The 21,475-nt window shown below is 39.8% G+C and overlaps 1 protein-coding gene across 5 annotated transcripts in view; it reads right to left on the reverse strand.

Moving 5' to 3' along the window:
• Positions 1-209: 209 nt before the first annotated feature.
• Positions 210-21,475, reverse strand: part of MIER3 (MIER family member 3) — a 33,930-nt gene continuing 12,664 nt past the window's right edge. For all 5 annotated transcript variants that reach the window (XM_070056722.2, XM_070056715.2, XM_089313180.1 and 2 more), the window contains 10 exons: positions 20,917-21,051; positions 19,686-19,806; positions 18,368-18,453; positions 18,112-18,184; positions 15,127-15,278; positions 12,363-12,444; positions 9,856-9,950; positions 4,519-4,646; positions 4,293-4,435; positions 210-4,183 (listed from right to left, as the gene is read on the reverse strand). In XM_070056722.2, the coding sequence (XP_069912823.1) occupies positions 3,726-4,183; positions 4,293-4,435; positions 4,519-4,646; positions 9,856-9,950; positions 12,363-12,444; positions 15,127-15,278; positions 18,112-18,184; positions 18,368-18,453; positions 19,686-19,806; positions 20,917-21,051 (1,473 nt within the window). In that variant the 3' untranslated portion in view covers positions 210-3,725. The remainder of the gene's footprint in view (positions 4,184-4,292; positions 4,436-4,518; positions 4,647-9,855; positions 9,951-12,362; positions 12,445-15,126; positions 15,279-18,111; positions 18,185-18,367; positions 18,454-19,685; positions 19,807-20,916; positions 21,052-21,475) is intronic.

Below are 21,475 nucleotides of genomic sequence, written 5' to 3' on the forward strand. Positions count from 1 at the left end.
GGATGGCTAGAAATTTACATTGAAAGCTATTATACAGGATTTGAAGAAAACTTCACCTACCAACTTTATTATCTGCCTATCAAATATCTTCCTAACTATCTAAAAGCAACTTAATGGTGGCACAATATCAACCTATTTTGTATAGCTTAACATTCGTTAACTAAAAAAAATCTACTTTTGGCAAATATTCACACAAACCAAGAAAAAAAAAGATTTCCAGATTTTTATTTCTGGAACTGTACACCAGGTATTAAAGTACAACAAATACAAAATAATGCTCAAAAAAATCAGTGTTTATGTACAAATATTAAAATCAACGCAACAATAGCAACTTCCTCTTGAACATCTGATACTAAAACTTGTTCTGATTGTCACTAATTTATCATTCTCACAGGGTACTTAGCTCAAACTGGGACAACTGGAATCACTGGTCATCTAAGAGGAATATTAATAGCTACCATATGTAACAATAAAACTAATAGCTTCCTCCTTTCAGTGAAAAAATTAGGAACTTTTTAAAAAACATAGTAATGTCAATATTTTTATAAATTATTTCAGTTTCCATTTGTAGACAATGTGCTTTGAAACTCGGGGAAAACAATCTCCTTGGTGGTCAGGTTTATTTGTTAGTTTACATTCAAAGTTGGAATATTTACTAGAGACTTTGGTTAAATTAAATAGTGTCACTATGCTCTATTAGATCTGACGTTCTCAAATATTTATGACCCTCAATTTTAAAAATTAAAAGGAAACGATTGCACAATTCTTTGACCTAATTGTACAGACTTTAGTATTTTTTAAACAGTATCCTACATCCTTCAAGTAAATTCAGCAGTTGACGATGACAAGAGGAAAACTAAACATTTAAAAAGCTAGCATGAAAAAGATGAAGTACGACTAGCAAAAAGTAAAGTATTGCTATAATCACAGCACCAGTTACACTTCTAAATGAATCCACTGTCCTCTTGAATTCCCTGTACATAAAGATGTATCAGCCAACACTGCAAATGCTCATCATGAATTTTTGGTTTGTTCATACAAAAATAATGTGGCAAAGGAAAAAAAAAAGAATTTATCACAGTTTGTTATAAGAATTGTGCTTAACACTTGATAATAAAGGCATTATTGTTTCATCATATGATTGCAAATCAGATATTCCATGCTTTCAAACGCAATTCTTTTAATAAACAGTAACAAATTCTGTTAAGATGTTTCAACAGAGGAAAAAAAAACAGTAAATCCAGCTTTTAAAAGAAAATTCAATAAATAGCTATTTTACATGGATAAAGTCATAGTGGTACAATTGATGAATGCCACATCAAGCATGCACAAAATGGTATTATACATGGCAGAAGTAGTCAGAAAATATTGAATTAGATCTAAAAAGATAGGAAGAATTTACAGATATATACAAAAATCTTGCAAATTATTGCCTCATTTTAACAAGGAATTAAAAGTAAACATTACCAGCTAGTTAGCACTCTCTAAGAGGCTAAAATCAGGTTGGTATTTAAAAATCTATTAAACTAGCTGGAATTTATTTTTCTCTCATACCATTTTCTAGATTTTGGTCAAAAATCTTTATTTAAATAACTAAAGTGTCCATTCAACTTGCTGATAATCAAAACTTTAGATAAGAAACACTGTTTCCATCTTGTATCAAGATCCCAGCAATGCATAGATAAACTGAATATATTACTGCATCAGCTAATGAGAATGGGCATGTTCATTTAAGTGCAACTGGTATTAGCATTCAGTCATCTTTGTGTAAATTATTTATACAGACCAGCCACAGTAAACCCAGAGTGAAAACCAACGTTATAACAATGGAAGATTATGGCCAGTATCTTACTAAATTATAGAAAGTGTACTGATTTTTAACAAAAGAAATAAGGTTCAAAGTTTAGCATAACACAGCAATAAGAAGCTGACAACTTGGATAAAAATATTGGAAAGCGACACAGAGCCCAGGCTACCCATTATTTACTGTGTGCATACAGGAATGCTATTTTTTTAGATGTATAAATTAGATACTGATTTTAAGTTATTAATTTAACTACTTTTGTCCACTGTGCTAAACTAAATTTATAGTAAATGTGCTACTGCGTAAACACTTCAAAGCAATCTTCATTAAAATGCTGCAAAGGAAAAATAAGAATACATATCATCCAAAACTCAGGATGTCATTGCAGTTCACAGTTTGTATAATAAATACCCTCCCTTTCAATCACTACTAAGATCACTACAGCCTATCTAATCAGCACAACCTGGAAGCAACTTAGAGTTACAAATATTAGCAATGCAGCCGAACACTTAAAGTTTTTTGCAAAGCAACACAACTAGTAAGAATCAAAACTTCTAATTAAGACGGTGCAAAAAGAAAACTGCTTTAACTGTACTAGAAAAGCAAAGCTTATTACATCCTAATACTGTATTACACATTGTTTGATTCACCTTATAACTTAAAGATGCCCATTCATAGAGCAAAATGGCCAAGGTTTACGACAATGGCTTCTCATTCACAATGTTTGGATAAAAATAAAACTGAGTATGAGATGCAACTGAACGTCTATCACTTTTTGAAACTTAAAGTGGTAACGTACCATTCTGTTTCACATAGGAACTCACATTTTTCTTGCCAACTCTTTAAGCTAAACAAAATAGCTTCAATATACTTCAAGGTTCGACTGCATTGTGTGTAAAATCTCGAAGTCCCTCTCAACATAAACACTTGGAACTGCAGTGCTACAAACAACTTAAGAGGTGTCCTCAAATGTAAACCATCGAGTGGCAACGTCCTAGGCCTCGTAGACTGTGCCTCTGCAAGTCAACTGCCCAGGACAAACTAAATCATCAACGTCTGGCGTGACAGTGAAGTTTACGATCTTGATCATGGTGGACAGAACCCCACATGCATACCACATCTTCAAATGCCAAATTTGTAGCCAATAAATGAAGTTACACAGAAATATCCTGGCAGGAAAATGACCAATTCTGTGCACGGTAGCCCTGGTCTAGAATTTTGAAACAGGATCCAAGCAAGCGTCTTCATAATCTGCACGTAGTTCTTCGTGCTGGCTTCCATAAAGATGGACTTGCTGTTTTGTAAACTGAAGTGCTCTAGTTGAATAACATGAGAGAATTTCCATTTTAAAAAAATCCTTGTATGTTTGTGCAGTTTAAAGAAACCTACCCCTGCTTTTATTAATTAAGAAAATAAAACCAAAAAAATGCTACATTGAGCAGGGATTGGGATTGGTACCTGTAAACATTGTTATTCCACTGCATCCATTACGGCAAAAGGAATTTACACAAAAAGAAGCCACACCATTCAGTTCAGAACATCTGTGCTGGTTTTGAGCTGGTGGCCTCTGTCTACAGGTGTTAAAACTGGGAGTGAGGGCAGTGGGGAACAGAAAAGAATAGAAAAAGGAGGGCGTGGGGAAGAGGTATCGGGGCATGAGGAAGAGAGAAGCAGAGCTTAAAGCTGCACCACAGAGTTCAATCCTAGTTCCCAACTCTGCTGATCATAGTTCATCTCCACATTTATGGATCGAAAAATGAAAATACTCTTGATAAATCAAGATATAGTTCTATACATACTGACATCACTGATGTCATAGTGAAAAAGGTTCAAACTTCCAGTGAAAGACTATGCAAACCTGATAGCTCCCCTCAAGTTTACTGGTCCTGCACCCCCACTGTTTCGGGGCTCCCCGCTCGTGTCACTCCGAGTGAAGGGCAGCGTGCTGATGCAGAGCATGGGCACTGATGAAACCATTGGTCTCATTGGCAGACAGACTGCCGAAGTCAGCCACAGAGACAGCCATTTTGGCACTGGTGATGTGGTGTGTGTGATTTTCAAAGTCCACACCCAGATTATTTACAGAAACCTCATTCATGAAGGATTCAGGGACAGCAATGCCCATTTTCAATCTCTTTGCTGGTCTTTCTGACTCTTCACTGCACATGTTCATGGGGTTTAGTTCTGAGTGATAAAATCCAGTCTCAAATAAATTAAAACAATCACTTTCCCCATTGCTGGGCAGGGTGAGTAACTCTTCTGTTACAACAGGCACATGATTGACTTGTCCACGGGGTGTGTTGCCCAGTGGAGGAAAGCTATCATCCAAGCAATTCACTTCCGTGGGGTTGCAGACGGTCGCTACACTGTTGGTCAAAGCTGTAAAGAAATGGGAAATGGTTTCAGTAAGTGGTCCTTTGACACGAAGCGAAGAGGACACAATTTCCCAGCATGTCAACTAAAGCACACCCAGGGAGTGCCATTCTACCTGTCAAGTCACTGGCAGTGAAGGAGTTGAGAATGCTCAGCTGTTGATCAGGAATCGGCTCAGGCCGGTTAGAAGTTAAGGCTGGAGAAGTCCCCGTCCCACCCAGAGCTTCTGTTTCATCTACCAAACGATCCATATAGTCTCTGAAAAACAAGTCACAATGATTCTCTCCCTGCACATCACAGGTGAAAAAAAAAGTCACAGCAGTCAAGCCCTGGGGACTTACGTAACTCCAGGGTGATGGTTATACCGCTTCTTCCCAAACCTTGTCTGTTGAGCAAAGTAATCATAGCGTTCAGATTTCTTCCACATGTAGTAGAATGCGACACATTCCGCAACAGTTCTAGTTCTCACCTAATGAAAAAGATGGAGTTTTAAAAATAAGCCACAAACATAACTCATTTCTTAGCAACTCCTCCCCCACCAGCACTGAAACGTCTTCAGTCTCATTTTCCTCGTCCCAGTTATGGAATTCTGAACATGAGGCCACTTTCAAAAGCCCAACGTGGTGGTGTTTTGACCAGATGTACTAGTTTATAGAACAAATGTGCATTCACAAGTTTCCTTACACCTGTACTGAGGAATCTTAACACTGGCCTCTTTTCCTTTTCTTCACTGAACTCTCACTATGATTCCGACTACAGCAGAGGTTCTAACCTTAGATTAGCAAACCCTCAAGGGAACTATGAATGAGTTTCACTGGGATCTATTAATTCCCAAAATTATATGCAGATGCACTTTTGTGGGGAGAAAGAATGCAGCCTCATTAGATTATCAAAGGGTTCCATTATCCAAAAGATATATGAACCCTTAGGAAAGGAATCAGTGATTTATAGTATCTGGAATCGAAGATGATTTGCTAACTAACGTGAGGTCTTTGCCTCTACAACATATGTTTGACTCGCAGTTCCAAAAACTTTCAGTAATAACTACAATAATACAATTTGAGCCTCACCAACATGGCTCCATACTCAAATGAGGGCTCTTCTAGCTACTACAGCCATAAGTACAACTTTGCATACACAGACAACATTCGTAACCCTTAACCCCATAAACACTTCCCTCCTCCTTTAATCAGTACTCAGTAAAAAAGTTTCAGCATCTCTGAATGAGTTGCCGTGTAAGATCACTAATGTAAGTACAAGCATTTTAAACCAAGTTGCAGTGTAAGATCAGTAATACAGATACAAGCTTTTTAAACCAAGAAATACAGTATACCTTTCAATAAACATCATTAACTATAAGTCTTCGCAGAGAATGCAGGCTTCTCGGAGCTACAGACCTTTTCTGTCTTATTCACTGAGGTGTATCTCTAGTGCCTAAAATCGCTGGTAAGTGGAAGGACATAATCGTTTACGGAATTAATGGATGGAGGAAATTTCATAAGTCAATGCAAAATCGATGGCTTTCTTTTGCCCTAAAAGGACAACTCAGTCTTCTTTAAAAATGTTTACTCACTATATTACACATTCTATCTTTGGGAAAACATCAGGTTTTCATACATATAAACAGCATGAAATTTTCAACATCATACTAGAAAGTCTAGCTACTGCAGTTTTAAAGAAAAAGAAAACATACACAGTTTGCAAAGGAAGAAATAAAACTGTCTCTGTTCACAAATAACATAATTGTCTATGAAGAAGACCCCAAAGAATCAACAAAAAGTCTTCTGGAACTAATAAACAATTACAACAAGGTTTACACAATACAAGGCTGATAAAAAAAAATCCATTGCTTTCTTACGTATTAGTAATGAACAACTGAAATTTGAACTTAAAATCACCACTGCACTCACATTAGCATCCCCCAAAACTAATTATTTCTGTATAAATCTAACAAAATACATGCATGGTCTAGCTGAGGAAAACTAATTCTGGCTAAAGAAATCAGAGAAGACTTAAACACACAAGAGAGACAGTCTATGGGGCCAGGAAGATTCACTATTGTTAAGACGTTAGTTCTTCCCAACTTGATCTACAGATTCGCTGCAATTCCATTTAAAAACTCCAGCAAATTATTTTGTGCTTACCAACTAATTTTATGTTTAAAGGGAAAAGACCCCAAATACACTGAAGCAAAAAGGATGAAGTCACAGGACCAACACCACCCAGCTTCAAATCTTCCAGTACAGCTACAGTAATCAAGACAATGTGGTATTGGGGTAAAAAAAAGACAAACAGATTACTAGAATAGGAAACAAAGACTATAAATATATCCACACAGCTCCAGTCACCTGATCTCTGAGCAAGGGGCAAAGACAATTCAATCAAGGCAAGATAATCTTTTCCACAATGGTGCTGAAACAACTGGATATCCAAATTAAAAAAATAATATATCCAGTTTCAAAAAATTAACAGACCTGAATATTAAGTACAAAACTAAAGCTCCCAGAAGGAAAAAAATCTAAGTCACTGTTAAGTTTGACAATGACTTTTTAGATATATCACTAAAAGCATGAAGAATGGAACACATATACCTGATAAGGGACTAGAATCGAATACAAAGAACTCCTGGATTTTACTATGAAACTTAAAAACAACACTACTAGTCAAACAATACCCTATACCTTGTGCGGTTGTGTGAGTGCAGCCTGTTGAAATCCTTGCTTAACATATACTAAGTTGATCTTCTATATATGAAGGTAATTGAAAATGAAACTCGATGAAGGGCGGGATGGGAGAGGGAGTGGGAGAGGGGAGAGCCGCGGGAGGGAGGGAGGTTTGGGGTGGGGGGAGCCACAACAATATAAAAGTTGCACTTTGTAAATTCACATTTATTAAATTAAAAAAAAACTCCTCGAATTCAACAATAAGAAAACAGTGAATTCAAAAATGGGAAAAATATCCAAATAGGTTAAAAATACACAGAAATGGAAATAAGCATTTAGAAAAGGTGCTCTACGTCACAAGTCAGTAGGGAATTTGGAAATTAAAATAAGATATCACCAAAAACCTGTTAGAACAGCAAAAATTCAAAACACTGACAACAACAAATGCTGGCAGAGAAGTGAACGACAAAATTTTAATTCACTGCTGGTGGGAATGCAGCATGATACACCCACTGGAGCAGTTTCTTACAAAATTAAACACACTTAACCATGCTATTAAGCAATCTGACTCTTTGGAATTTAACCAAAAACTAGAAAACATACACCTACATAAAAATGTGCTCCCGAGGGGCTAGCACTGTGACTTAGGGGGTTAAAGCTGTTGTCCGCAGTGCAGGCATTCCATATGGGCGCCAGCTCCAGTCCTGGTTGCTCCACTTCTGATCCGGCTCCTTGCTAATGACCTGGGTGGGCAGTGGAGGATGGCCAAAGTGCTTAGGCCCCTGCACCCATGTATGAGACCCAGAAGAAGCTCCTGGCTCCTGGCTCCAGCTGGCCCAGCCCTGGCTGTTGCAGCCACTTGGAGAATGAACCAGCAAATGGAAGCTCTCTCTCTGTCTCTCTTTCCCTCTCTCTGTGACTCTACCTTTCAAATAAATAAATCTTCAAAAACAAAACAAAACAAAACAAAACCCTGCACCTGAGTGTTTATACAGTAACTGCCAGCTTTTGGAAGCAACCAATATATCTTCCAATAGATGAATGAATAAACTGGTATATCCATATAATCAGCTAATACTATTCAGAGATATAAAAATGAGTTATCAAGCCACAAAAAGACATAGTGGAGGGGCTGGCACTGTGGTGCAGTAGGCTAATCCTCCATCTGCAGTGCCGGCGTCCCATATAGGCACTAGTTTGAGTACGGGCTGTTCCTTTTCCAATCCAGCTCTCCGCTATGACCTGGGAAAGCAGTGGGAGATGGCTCAAATGCTTGGGCCCCTGCACCCACGTGCGAGACCCAGATAAAGTTCCTGGCTCCTGGCTTTGGATCAGCGCAGACCCAGCCGTTGCGGCTGCTCCACTTCTGATCCAGCTCCCAGCTCACGGCCTGGGAAAGCAGTGGAAGATGGCCCAGATCCTTGGGCCCCTGCCATGCGCATGGGAGACCTGGGTGGAGTTCTAGGCTCCTGGCTCCTGCCTGGTCCAGTACTGGCCATTGTAGCATCTGGGGAGTGAACCAATAGACAGAATATCTCCTTCTGTCTCTCCCTCTCTGTTACTCTTTCAAATAAACAAATCTCAGCAAAGCTGAGCACCAGTGCACAGAGTCCCCATATACACACTGCTGCTCTGCAATCACAGCTTCCCTCGGCATCGACATCCAGCACCAGGATGGCGCATCTGTCCACCTGGAAACCCACTGACAGCACTGCCACGCAAAGTCCACCGTTTACATTACGGCTCATGTGAGGTACATTCTTTGGGTTTTGACAGATGTGTAATGATATGTATTTACCATTACAGGATGACACAGGGTAGTTAGTTTCACTGCACTTAAAATCTTCTGTGCTCTGTCAATTCATCCTTCTTCCTTCTCAACCCCTGGCAGCAATGATCATTTTAAAGTCTCTGTAGATTTGCCTTCCAGATCGTCACACTGTTGGATTTATATGGGACTTGGCTGATTGCACTCTTTCACTTAGTAACAGCCTGGAAGATCTCTTTTTGTGCTGAGTAACAGTCCATTGGCTGGACATGTCAGTTTATCCATTCACCTCAAATACAGATTGGTCAAGCTTTGGCAATCATTTGGGTAAACAATAAGAAACAATGTTGCTAAATCATATGCTTAGAGTGTGTTTAGGCTTTTTTTTTTTTTTTTAGAGTCATATATTTGAAAGGCAAAGTTAGAGAGAGAGAGAGAGAGAGAGAGAGAGAGAGAAAGATATCCTCCACCTGCTGGTTCACTACCCAAATGGCTGTGACGCCCAGAGCTGAGCCAGTCTGAAGCCAGGAGCTTCCTCTGGGTCTCCCATGTGGGTGCAGCGGCCCTGCTTTCCCAGGCACATTTTTCTTGCAGCAATTATAGATCTCACAGCTGCAGGAAAACATTTTCGAGGCCACAACTGTCTGAATAGCTTGGAAAGACAGGAGAATCAAGAAAAATGCAGGGGCTGGTATAGCAGGCAAAGCCGCCACCTGTGACACTGGCATCCCATATGGACACCGAGTTTGAGTCCTGGCTGCTCCACTTCTGATCTAGCTCCCTGCTAATGACCTGAGAAAGCAGCAGAGGAAAGCTCCTGGCGCCAAGCTTTGGCCTGGTCCAGTCCTGGCCGCTGCGGCCATTTGGGGAGTGAACGAGCTGGGAGAAGATCAGTCTTTCTCTTCCTCTCTCTCTGTTTTGTCCTCTTGCTCTGTAACTCTGCCTTTCAAAGAAATAAATTAAGAAAAAAATGTAGAAGTGTATGACTTCCTGAAAAATACAGTAAACACAATTTCCGTGGATAACTATGTCAAATGATACATGAGTATACTATCAGCCATCCCTCGAGCAGGCTGTGTGGCATTTGTGAACAATTCCAGTCGTGTTTAGAGTGATATTAGGAAGGCTAATGGTTGAAGAACATTAACAAGGTTTTGCTTTTTTTCCTACTCAAATCAATTATAAATTAGTTGCTTATATTCATGGTAACTAGTAGGCAATTCTCTGTCTTAATCTGTCTGATTTACCTTGTTCTTCTGTATAAGATGAAAATCTTTTCCAAAAAGCATGAGTGCATGTTCAAAGCTTCGGCATTCTTCCTCCGTCCATGCAGTCATTCCTTCTAAAAAACATTTAAAACAACATTTACTGGCATCAAAACTCTTACATGAACCACTGATTTTGAGTATGTTGTCCTTTTTATAAAACACAAAACACACTGCGTGCACACACACATATACATTCTGTATATGGGAAATTTCAGTGTGCTGAAGTATCCATATTATAAATTTATCAAAAAATCTAGAATACAAAAATATAAACGTTTTTCTTCTGTATTTAGGAATAAGAATTTAGCATTTCCCCCACAAATCTTGCCTGTGTTCTTAACAATGAGTACACACTACTTCTAGCTGGGGGAGGGCTGTTTTATTTATGGGAAAAAATGCCTTATTTTGATCTTACCTCAAATCCATAAGTTCTTTAATTAGAGATCATAAGTAAAATATAATCAATGCACATTTATTTGAAGTTAAAAACACATCTGGGAACATAAAAGAGACAGTCCATGCTCTCAAAATACTAAACCCCATTAAACTTCCCAGATGTTAATGTTGAGGAATTCAAAATTTGCTTGGGGCAGTGACCTGGAAGGTCTTCCGAGAGTAACAGCATAGACTTAAGAATCAATTTATTATTCCCCTTTATCTCTAAAGAATCTCACTCCATGATACTGGGATCCAGGTTCCCAAAGCCATTTAGAGTAGTCTGCTGGGGTCTGGTGCTGTGGCACAGTGGGTTAAGCCTCCTCCTGCAGGGCATCCCACATGGGCGCCCAGCTGCTCCACTTCCAATCCAGCTGCCTGCTAATAGGTCTGGGAAATAGCAGAAGATGGCCCAAGTGCTTGGGCCCCTGCACCCAGAAGAAGCTCCTGGCTTCTAGCTTTGGCCTGGCCCAGCTCTGGCTATTATGGCCATTTGGGGAGTGAATCAGCAGATGAAAACCTCTTTCTCTCTCTCTCCTTCTTTCTCTCTGTTAACTCTGCCTTTCAAATAAATAAGTAAATCTTTTTTTAAAATTTAAAATAAAGGTATGAATAGGTTCAACTAAAGAAGTTAGTTTTTTTAGTTTTGAGAGCTTGAAACAATTTTTCAAAGAATCAGTTTCTATAAGGGAAAACATCTCAATAGACTATTTCAGCCTGTAACTTTAAATGTACTATTTATAGTTTTATATTTTTCTAAACCATTTATGTATTACTATTATTTTCACTCTGTAGTGTTAATAAAAACAAAACAAAAATGACAAAAACATTGAAATAAGTTAATCATTTTCCAGGTATAGATAAAACAAAATCTAAGCATTGTAAAAATGTTATTATATAGGCCGGCGCCGTGGCTCAATAGGCTAATCCTCCACCTTGCGGCGCCGGCACACCGGGTTCTAGTCCCGGTCGGGGCGCCGGATTCTGTCCCGGTTGCCCCTCTTCCAGGCCAGCTCTCTGCTATGGCCAGGGAGTGCAGTGGAGGATGGCCCAGGTGCTTGGGCCCTGCACCCCATGGGAGACCAGGAAAAGCACCTGGATCCTGGCTCCTGCCATCGGATCAGCGCGGTGCGCCGGCTGCAGCGGCGGCCATTGGAGGGTGAACCAACGGCAAAGGAAGACCTTTCTCTCTCTGTCTCTCTCTCTCACTGTCCACTCTGCCTATCAAAAATAAAAAAAAAAAAATAAAAAAAAAAAATGTTATTATATGATTACTAAAAATATATCACTTGCAATAAATTTAATGGAATATACTATACATATTTCTTTTTTTACTCTTTAATCTCCTTTTCATTTCCTGTCTGGTTGAAAAAAAAGAAAAAGAAAAAATAACTTTTTTTCCAATGAAGTCATAAAATCATTCTTTTTTTTTTTTTTCTTTTGACAGGCAGAGTGGACAGTGAGAGAGAGAGACAGAGAGAAAGGTCTTCCTTTGCCGTTGGTTCACCCTCCAATGGCTGCCGCGGCCGGCGCACCGCGCTGATCCAATGGCAGGAGCCAGGTGCTTCTCCTGGTCTCCCATGGGGTGCAGGGCCCAAGCACTTGGGCCATCCTCCACTGCACTCCCGGGCCACAGCAGAGAGCTGGCCTGGAAGAGGGGGGCAAGTGGGACAGGATCCGGCACCCCGACCGGGACTAGAACCTGGTGTGCTAGCGCCGCAAGGCGGAGGATTAGCCTAGTGAGCCGCGGCGCCGGCAAAATCATTCTTTTTAAATTACTTTGGATACACTGTCATCCCTGGGCTCTGCTTTGTTTTGTAACTATTTCTTCAAGAAAGTGGAGGTGACATAGGGCTAACTAATTTGCATTTGGACAGTCTCTGGTACATCTAAAAAGAGAGGGCAAGGAAAGGAAAAAATTACTTGCTATGAAGATGAACGCAGATCTTATAAAAGTGTTATAGGTTTACTCTGTCCTTTTTGATACTTAGCTTATTCTGATCCCCAATGACCATCCCATTACTTCCCTCTCTTGAACCCGTGTTCCTTACCTTGAGATGCCTTTCCATTGCAGCAGTACCTTTCAATCGCTTCTTTTATATTATGGTTACACTTGAGAAGTTCATATAAAGCCTAGGAGATCGAGAGGGAAAACTACTCAGTAAAAATTACCAAAGTTCACATCCAGCAGCATTTTAAAAACACAAGTACCTAGTGAGAGTCCTGACAGGTACTGGCTGAAATGCCTGCTGCTTTCAGGCCACCTGAGGGCAAGAGCGCCCGGGGAGTCAGTCTACACGGCATCCCGCGGATGGACTGCTAATCCGTGAGCCTGCTCATCTTCATTCTGCCTCTCAGAAGCCATCTATCAATACCACATTTTTTTAAGATCTATTTATTTGAAAGGGAGAGTTACAGAGAGAAGGAGAGGGAGGGAGAGGGAGAGAGAGGGGGACAGAGGGAGTCAGAGAGATCTTACATCTGGTGGTTCACTCCCCAGATGGCCACAACAGCTGGGGCTTGGCTGGGCCAAGCCAAAGCCAGGAACCTGGAACTCTAGCCTGGTCTCTCATGTGGATGACAGGGACCCAAGTACTTGAGCCATCTTCTGCTACCTTCCCAGGCACATCAGTAAGGAACTGGATTGGAAGTAGAGCAGCCAGGACTCGAACCAGCACACAAAATGTGGTTTAACCTGCTGCACCACCACAGCGGCTCCAGCAGTATCATTCCTGACTTTATTTTTTCATTTTTTTAAATTGTTAGGCCTTTCTGAACAGGGAAATTCCCCCATTTTCAATTCCAATTGGGAGAAATTAGAATTATCGTCTGTCTGCTGATGTCATTTCCTGCGTCGTTTAGTTCTGATGAAAGGGAATATCATCAGGCCTGGAAAAGAATGGGCACTTCAGTGACTGGGGCTTTATTACGGCCTCAGTTAATTCTACTATGAAAGGTATCGTTTCTTAAATTATAATTTCTTCCTTTTCAATCTGTTTGGAACTATGAATATAATGAATAGAGGCAGACAGAATTCTACTGAAAGTTTAGTAATGATTATCAAACTTCCCATGAAAGTTTTGAGGAAAACTTTAGAAACAATTTTAGTATATAATAGATTACATCAGAAACAGCCATCTCAACAGCTGCTAAAAAAAGCACCTGATTAATCAATATTCCTTCCTAAATTTAAAAGAACAAAAACTGTAATAGTTTTAAGTAGATGCATACTGCCTTGCTACAATGTAAACAGCCTATATTAAACCAAGGACCAGTATTATTCTTAATGTAAAAACTTAGATGTGTTATTTCTATCAAAAGCAGGCTCAAAGTTATTATTATTACCAAATGTCTTTGAGAGTTATGGCTAAGGGGTTAAGCTATGTAGCAGTAATAAGAGCAATATTAAAGGCAAGGAAGAAACAAAACTACAATTTAATAATGACCTTAAGCTAGAAAACTACTCCATAAATGAAATTATAATTTTTCAATTAAAATATTGATAAATTTTTTAAAACTAGAAAACCTGAGAAACTAAAAAATGAAATAAAGTTTCGGTAACTTAAGATAAAATAAATTTTATAATAACTGGTATTTCTCAACATCAATAATATACAACTATAAATATAACAGAAATTCCACCTATAATGCCATTAAATCTCACATACACATACATTCTCAATACAAAAATCCAACAGGATTTCTTTTTGGTAGCTGACAAAACTACTTTTAAGATAAGCTATTATGGCTGGCGGCACGGCTCACTAGGCTAATAATCCTCTGCCTGCGGCGCCAGTACTCTGGGTTCTAGTCCTGGTTGGGGCGCCAGTTCTGTCCCAGTTGCTCCTCTTCCTGTCCAGCTCTCTGCTGTGGCCCAGGAAGGCAGTGGAGAATGGCTCAAGTGCTTGGGCCCTACACCCGTGTGGGAGACCAGGAGGAAGCACCTGGCTTCTGGCTTCAGAATGGCGCGGAGCGCCAGCCGTAGCAGCCATTTGGGGGGTGAACCAACGGAAGGAAGACCTCTCTATCTCTATTACTGTCTAACTCTATCTGTCAAAAGACAAAAAAAAAAAAAAAAGATAAGCTATTATGACTTCTTTGTTATTCTATGTGACTTGGAATTAAAGTTTGAGTCTACCTACTTATGGGTACTCACTAGTCGTGACTACAGAGGTTGGGGACATAGAAGATATGGAAAGGGGTAAAATGACGTCAAAGAGGCAAAACTAGGGACATTCAAAAACCCTTAATAGGTGACACTCACAACCCCAGCACCTTACACGAACCAAAGAGTACTCCGCAGCTACAGGTACGTTACATGCTTGACAAATGCTCCTAAATCAAACACCCAGTATCTTAACACATGTTACCTTTTAATCACTTCCTAAATAAGGAATAATTCAAATACCTGTAGCATGAAATCTAAAATTCCAGCCACAGAGACAATGTTTAAATAAGCGATATTATAAGGAAAGGATGGAACATACAGTCGTCAAGAATGAGACCATTAGAGAATTTTCAATCGCAAAGGAAAATATTAAGTGATGAAAAGGATATAAAATGGTATCTAAAGGAAAACTTGTGTATATATGTAGAAAAAAGACCAGAAAAGACAAAACTATGCAAAGTTGTTCACCTTGAGGTCTCAGGATTATGCTTTCTTTAAAAACCAGTACTTGTATTTTGCAAATTCAAAAACTGAATCCAAAAAGGAATTATCCAACTTACATGTGAGAAATACTTGAATTAAACACAGGAAATCGAGAAGATACTTTAGGTTAGCTGCTGTTTCAACAGAAGTTGAAGTAAGCATACCTGTTCATTGTCCCTTGTGTGTGTTCCTGCAGCCATCTTATCCATTACTTTTTCATTTCCAGTCCTTAATGAGGTCTCAACAAGGTACTCCTTTACTTTGCTCTCCAAAACCACATCTGGACGCCAAAGTAACTGGTCTTCATTTTCATACACTGATAAAGAAAATCCCATCAGCATATTAAACAGACTGAACACACTGAAAAATGGACATTAACTGTTCTTCTTCCTTAATAGGATGCTATCCACTGGGACAACTGAGTATACCACTAATTTAATTGTCTATCAAGTGGAGCCTTCACTAGCTTTAAAACAAAAAAATGTTTTTTACAGTAATATGGGCTCAGGGCCGGCGCTGTGGCATAGTGGGTGAAGCCGCCGCCTGCAGTGCCTGTATCCCATATGGGTGTCAGTTCAAGTTCCGGCTGCTAACTTCCAATTCTCTCTCTCTCTCTCATTCTGACTTTCACATAAATAAATAAATCTTTAAAAAAAAAAAAAAAAAAAAAAAAGGTCATATGGGCCAGGGGTTTCAGCAGCCAGAGGAACTTTTTTAGTGGTTGGATTTATTGAGAAATCAGAAGGCTTCCATGCCCAGCAAAGTCTAATGTAAAATCCCACATACAGAAGAGTGTGTGTGTGTGTGTGTGTGTGTATGCTCTTATAATAAACAGGTAAAAAAAAAAAAGTGTATGACTTCACTGGTATTTTCTCTTAAATTCCCTACATTGCTCTGTAAACTGTCTGCAGGTTAAAAACTGCAAACAAATAAAAGCTAAACTATCTGGTAATAATGAAATACCTAAGAAAGTCCTATTTTCCCTTTATTGATGTCTTCCCAAAAGGAGAATTTTTTTATTTAAGGCAGGAAGCAGATCAAGTGAACCTCTCTTGGGAGGTTTCTGGAAAGAAAGGGAAATAAGTAACAGAACTAAACTTTTCACAATCTTACTGAGACTTAGAATGAATGAAACATTATTATAATAAGCAAAGTTTATATTTACTAATGCATTCTACACTTTACAGCTTTTATTTACACCATAAAGCAGTCCAGATGCCACAAGTATTTATCTCAGTATTTCACGTGCAACACACTTCTCAAGTACATAATAAATACTAAACATAGGGCCAGGGCTGTGGTGTTCCAGGTGAAGCTGCCACATGTGACACTGGCATCCCCACATGGCTGCCATTTGAGTCCAGGTTTCTCCACTTCCAATCCAGCTCCCTGCTAATGCACCTGAGAAAAAGCAGTGGAGGATGGCCCAAGTGCTTGGACCTGTACAACCCAGATGAAGCTACTGGCTCCTGGCTTCCAGCTTCCTTCTGGCTCAGACCCAACCACTTAGGCCATGTGTGGAGTGAACCAGCAGATGGAAGACTTCCCTCTTTCTGCCTCTGCCTCTCTGTAACTCTGCCTTTCAAATTAATAAAAATAAATATTAGAAAAATAAATAAATGGATTATATTAACTATAACTAACAATTTATTGAGAGCTCATTAAGTACTAAGGACCATGATAAATGGCTTATGTTCACAAGTATATGAGGTAGACAGTATCATTCCCACTTAACAGGAAAGTTAAAAATTAAGTGTGCCTGTGAAGCAGTAAGACTGACTTTGAATTCAGAGTAGTTTCTGGAACCAGTTTCTTTGCTCTTTGGTTACAACAGAAATAGGTAAAAATAGTTTGGGTTTATTCCCTCAAAGATAGGAAAGGTATACCCTCCCTCCAGAATTGTTCAGAGTGATTACCGCTGTCATGTTTGACCCACGGACCTGTGGCAATCAAGCAAATACTAGACCTTGAAGGTGTGTGTGGCATCCGAAGGCCATTAGCTGTTGTCTGCTTCCTCGGGACAACTTCCTCCCGCACTTTGGAAGCAGTTCAGAAGCATGGTGTTGCTAGTGGTGCTAAGGTTAATGACCCCACGGCAGTTAGGCCTCACTACTGTTTTTACAATTTTTAATTTATTTATTTGAGAGGCAGAGAGAGACAGACATCTCCTATTCACTGGTTCACTCCCCAGATGCCTGTAACAACGGGACTGGGCCAGACTGAAGCTGGGAGCTGGAAACGCCATCTGCATCTTCCATGTGAGTGACAGGAACCCAGTTCCCTAAGCCATCCCCTGCTGCCTCCCAGGGTGCACATTATAGGCAGCTGAAACCAGGAGTAGAGCCAGGACTCAGACGACGGTGCCCTAGGATGAGATACAGGTGTCCCAGGCAAGGTCTCAACCACTCCTCCTTCCTTTAAATGGGAGCTGGGGTGGAGGAGGCGGGAATTTTGAGTGGCTTATGCTGCTTTTGCCATTGTTACTTCACAGAGGCAAACCAATTAGGGACAAGGCCGAATGCCTATGGAACTATTCCAAATCTACTTGATTCCTGAGTTCAGCTGGGAAAATATACCTGCATTTTTATTTCCTACAACCTTACCTCTCCAGACTTTCAGAACCACCTACACCTGGAGCCTACCAAAAGCTGTGAGGGAAAACTGATCACAGGTAAGTAGGGGTGTCCTTGGAAAAAGTATCATATCAGAACCTTTATATTCTACCTCCGGCTCTTGGAGGGCCGGCGCCAGAAAATTCCTTCTAGTCCTTTTCCTCAAGAGTGTTTTTCCCACAGGATATCTTCCTTAACATTCTCACTGTATCAGCAAATGAAACTACTGCTCCCACGTGGGTGTGGGCCACGTGCTGAACCTGGGAAGCCCTCCACTGTTCTAACCAGCACTGAACATTCTGGCTAGGAAGTACCGTGTGTGTGCCTGGCACAGAGGGCAGGACGACTCTGAGTCTCTTGGTTAATGTGGCAACATTTTTCCTAAAATCAGACTTAAATATCCTGACCCGGGAAGCTTCTCTGGCCCCAAATTATCTTCATATTGCCAAGGTTGCTTAAATAATCAGGTATTTAAATAAATGTATTAAGTGGTAGTAACCTGGCCTACCAAACATCAAAATCCAAAGCTGTCCTTACCTTTCTCATTACCATCATACTCTCCAAGATAAGGGGGAATCTCTGCTTGATATTGTAAACCAATCATTATTTCCTACAGGGAAATTGAGAAGTAAAAAAACAGATTATAAAAAATATTTTAAAAAATTCCCAAACCATTAATCAGTTACTATAACTCAAAACAAAGTGTATCTTGCCATAAGAAAATTATCAGTAATCATTTCAGAAACATTTTTAAAATCACTTTAGTCCAAATGGTCTACTATCCTAAACTTACCTTCCTCAAATCTTCAGGTGAGTTACCACTGTCTGTTTCAACATCTTCAACCTCTGATTCCTTATCGCCATCATATGTAGTATTAGCTTAAAAGAAGATTTAAAAGGTTTTTATTGCCTATTTTTTCAGCACCTGAGAGAATGCCTGTAGTATTTTACAAAAATTAGTTAAATAAATGAAATCAATATAAATATACTAAAGTTTCTTTCTGTACTATTCTCACAATTAACCCTAGTCAAAATGAGACAGTGTAGGGGCTGGCACTGTGGCACAGTGGGTTAAGCTGCTGCCCACAGAGCCTGCATCCCACATAGGCGCCAGTTCATGTCCCGGCTGCTCCACTTCTGATCCAGCTCCCTGCTAATGCACCTGGGAAAGCGGTGAAAGATGGCCCAAGTATTTTTACTCCTGCACCCATGTGGGAGACTCAGAGGAAACTCCTGACTCCTGGCTTCGGATGGGCCCAGCATCAGCCATTGCAGCCATCTGGGGAGTGAACCAGCAGATGGAAGAACTCTCTGACTCCCCCCCACCTCTGCAACTCTGCCTTTCAAATAAATAAATAATAAATATTTTTTAAAAATGAGACAGTGTAAAGCCTAATAAAACACATAGTATCTTTATAATTGTAATTATTATGGTGTGCTGGTAGGATAGTTTAGGAAGTAAAGTCAACTATCGTGGTCACCTTAGAAACAAAGTAAGGCAATGGCACTGTGATGACACTGATCCAGAAGGAGACACACACACAGAGTTGCAGACCACACTCGTCAAATTGTGCTTGCTCACATACCTAGGCATGTGTATGTGAGCTTGCTGACGGTTCTTCCATAAACATACCCCCCAAAATAAACGAGACTGTGTATAAGAAACTACTCAGTCCAAAACTTTTTTAACACTACCAATAAACACCAAGGAGTAACACCAAGAACTAAAAGGGGAAAAAAAGTTAAATAATCACTAAAATTTGTGAGCCCTGATACATTTTCAAATCAGGAGAACAAAGGCCTTTTAACAGAAACCCAAAAAAAAAATTCTATAAAATTTCATGAATAAGACTGGTTACTAAAGCAACATGTGTGTCTTGGGAAAGAAAACACAGAGCCTTACAAAACTAAGAAAACATTTCAATTTTCATGGCATATTAGTACACCTCTATCCCAATAAAAAGGTTATGATTTTGCTTGGATTACAGTAGCATTTTATCTCAACTACATAAAGCATTTAGAATGTTCTGACACAAACTACTACATAAAATAAAACTACTCAAACTATACTATCAATGCTAACATTAGTTAGCAATGATTGGGTTTCTTACATCGTAAAGGCCTGGGGAAGAAATCCGAAGTTTCGTGGGAAGTCACAGACGGCATCAGATCATCTGCAGAAGACTGAGTTTCCTCATCATCGCCTGACAAGAGATCCTTTGCTATTTCTTCCTGGAAGAACAGCAAAGTGGTGCTAGAGTTAGAGGTGATTATACACCATCATTGAAGACAAAGAGCTTCTTACCACCCAAATACAACTAAGAGCTAGTGGAAACCCCTCTAGTTTCGAGACAAGTAAATTCAACAGCATTTTATTTTTAAATTACATGTAATATTTAATAATATACGATAAATAGTAATAGCTGAAGTGCTATTATACCCTTATAACAACTTGCCTAATTATACAGTATATGAAAAGCTGACTGTGAAGTTGCAGGCTAATTTCTAGTGAATTTATAAGAAACATAATCTGACTTCTATGTAGTTGACACATGTACTACCTGCCATTAATAAGTAAAACAAAACAAAAGTCTCCAAATTCTCCTCTTCTGACCATTTAAAAAGTCCACATAATGACCAGCTCGCCGCCTGTCTGAATGAACTCCCTAGGAAGCACACGGCAGGACTCCCGCAGGACTCCCTACGCTGCTGACTGGGCACGCTCACTGAGCTCTGTGGCACACTACTATCACATCTGACTGAAAAAGGCGACAACTGAACTCATAGGAAGAGGCTCCAAGCTGCACTCCCTCTCCCCATCTGAGACCTGAAAGGCAAAAGGGAACTGCCCAGGGTTCTGAGAACAGAGCCGCGGCTGCACGGGCTGCCCTGGGCGAGCACTGTGCCTCCCACAAGCAGCCTGTGTAGGACAAGTCACCAAGGCCTGGGCGGCTGGCACTACCAGAGCAGGCTTTAACCACTCCACGCCTAAGCTGGCTTGGTCTGAAGATGTCTCGGGGATTTAGTAAGCAAGACATTCATTTGTCTACAGAAGCAAAAGAAATCAAGCAAAAATTAAGCTTAGATAAAACGTGTCTATGTAGGAAAGAAGAAAAAGCTGTGGGGCGGGGAACTCAGCATGCAACACAGCACACAGCTACCACTGCTCTTCAGACACTATGATCAAAGCAAAACAATTTCTCAATCAATTACCCAAATAACAGCCATGATCACCAAGAAGTTTACGTTCCAGATTTTAAAAATGCTTTCAGTGAAGGAAAGCTAATAAAAACAGCCAGTGGTAATGGATCTTGAATTTCTCTTTAAGGTGCTTGTACTTACTTTGTCTAATGTCATATCTGGTAATTCATCGGCAAGTTCACTTGGGGAGCTATTTGCACTGGAGTTTGCAACTGCTGGAATTGCAGGTTCGTAGCCATAGAATGCCAGTAAATCTTCTAGCGGCATATTTCCTTCCTATTCAAGCCAGGGCAGAAACAAGAACTCAGTAGATACCACATACTGAACTGCAGATAAATTGAGATGTCCTTAAATTCATACAGCTATCATCAAAACCAAGTTATAATTTTTCTTTTTGAACTGTTGTCAGAACCAGGATTAAACACCTGGAACTATAAATAGTGTATTAGCAAAAGACTAACAACATCTTATTTTTTATTATCTTTTCACTTCTTAAAAAATTCCCCAAATATCTGCTCTTTAGAGCAGACTATTTTTTTAAACCTTTCATGTTAGTATAAAGATTTGCCTTGAAAACATTTCCAATTAATCAACCAAAAGCGTCATGAAAATTAGTTTGCTTCCTTGCCACGAAGGAACATGTGACTACCTGGTTTATTCTTCACGTCAGTCAGAGGATACCTAGAGGCAGCCTTTGCTG

This window comes from Oryctolagus cuniculus, chromosome 14 (assembly GCF_051225735.1).
Source record: "Oryctolagus cuniculus isolate XC-2025 breed Fujian yellow rabbit chromosome 14, ASM5122573v1, whole genome shotgun sequence".
In the NCBI taxonomy this organism is placed as follows: Eukaryota; Metazoa; Chordata; class Mammalia; order Lagomorpha; family Leporidae; genus Oryctolagus; species Oryctolagus cuniculus.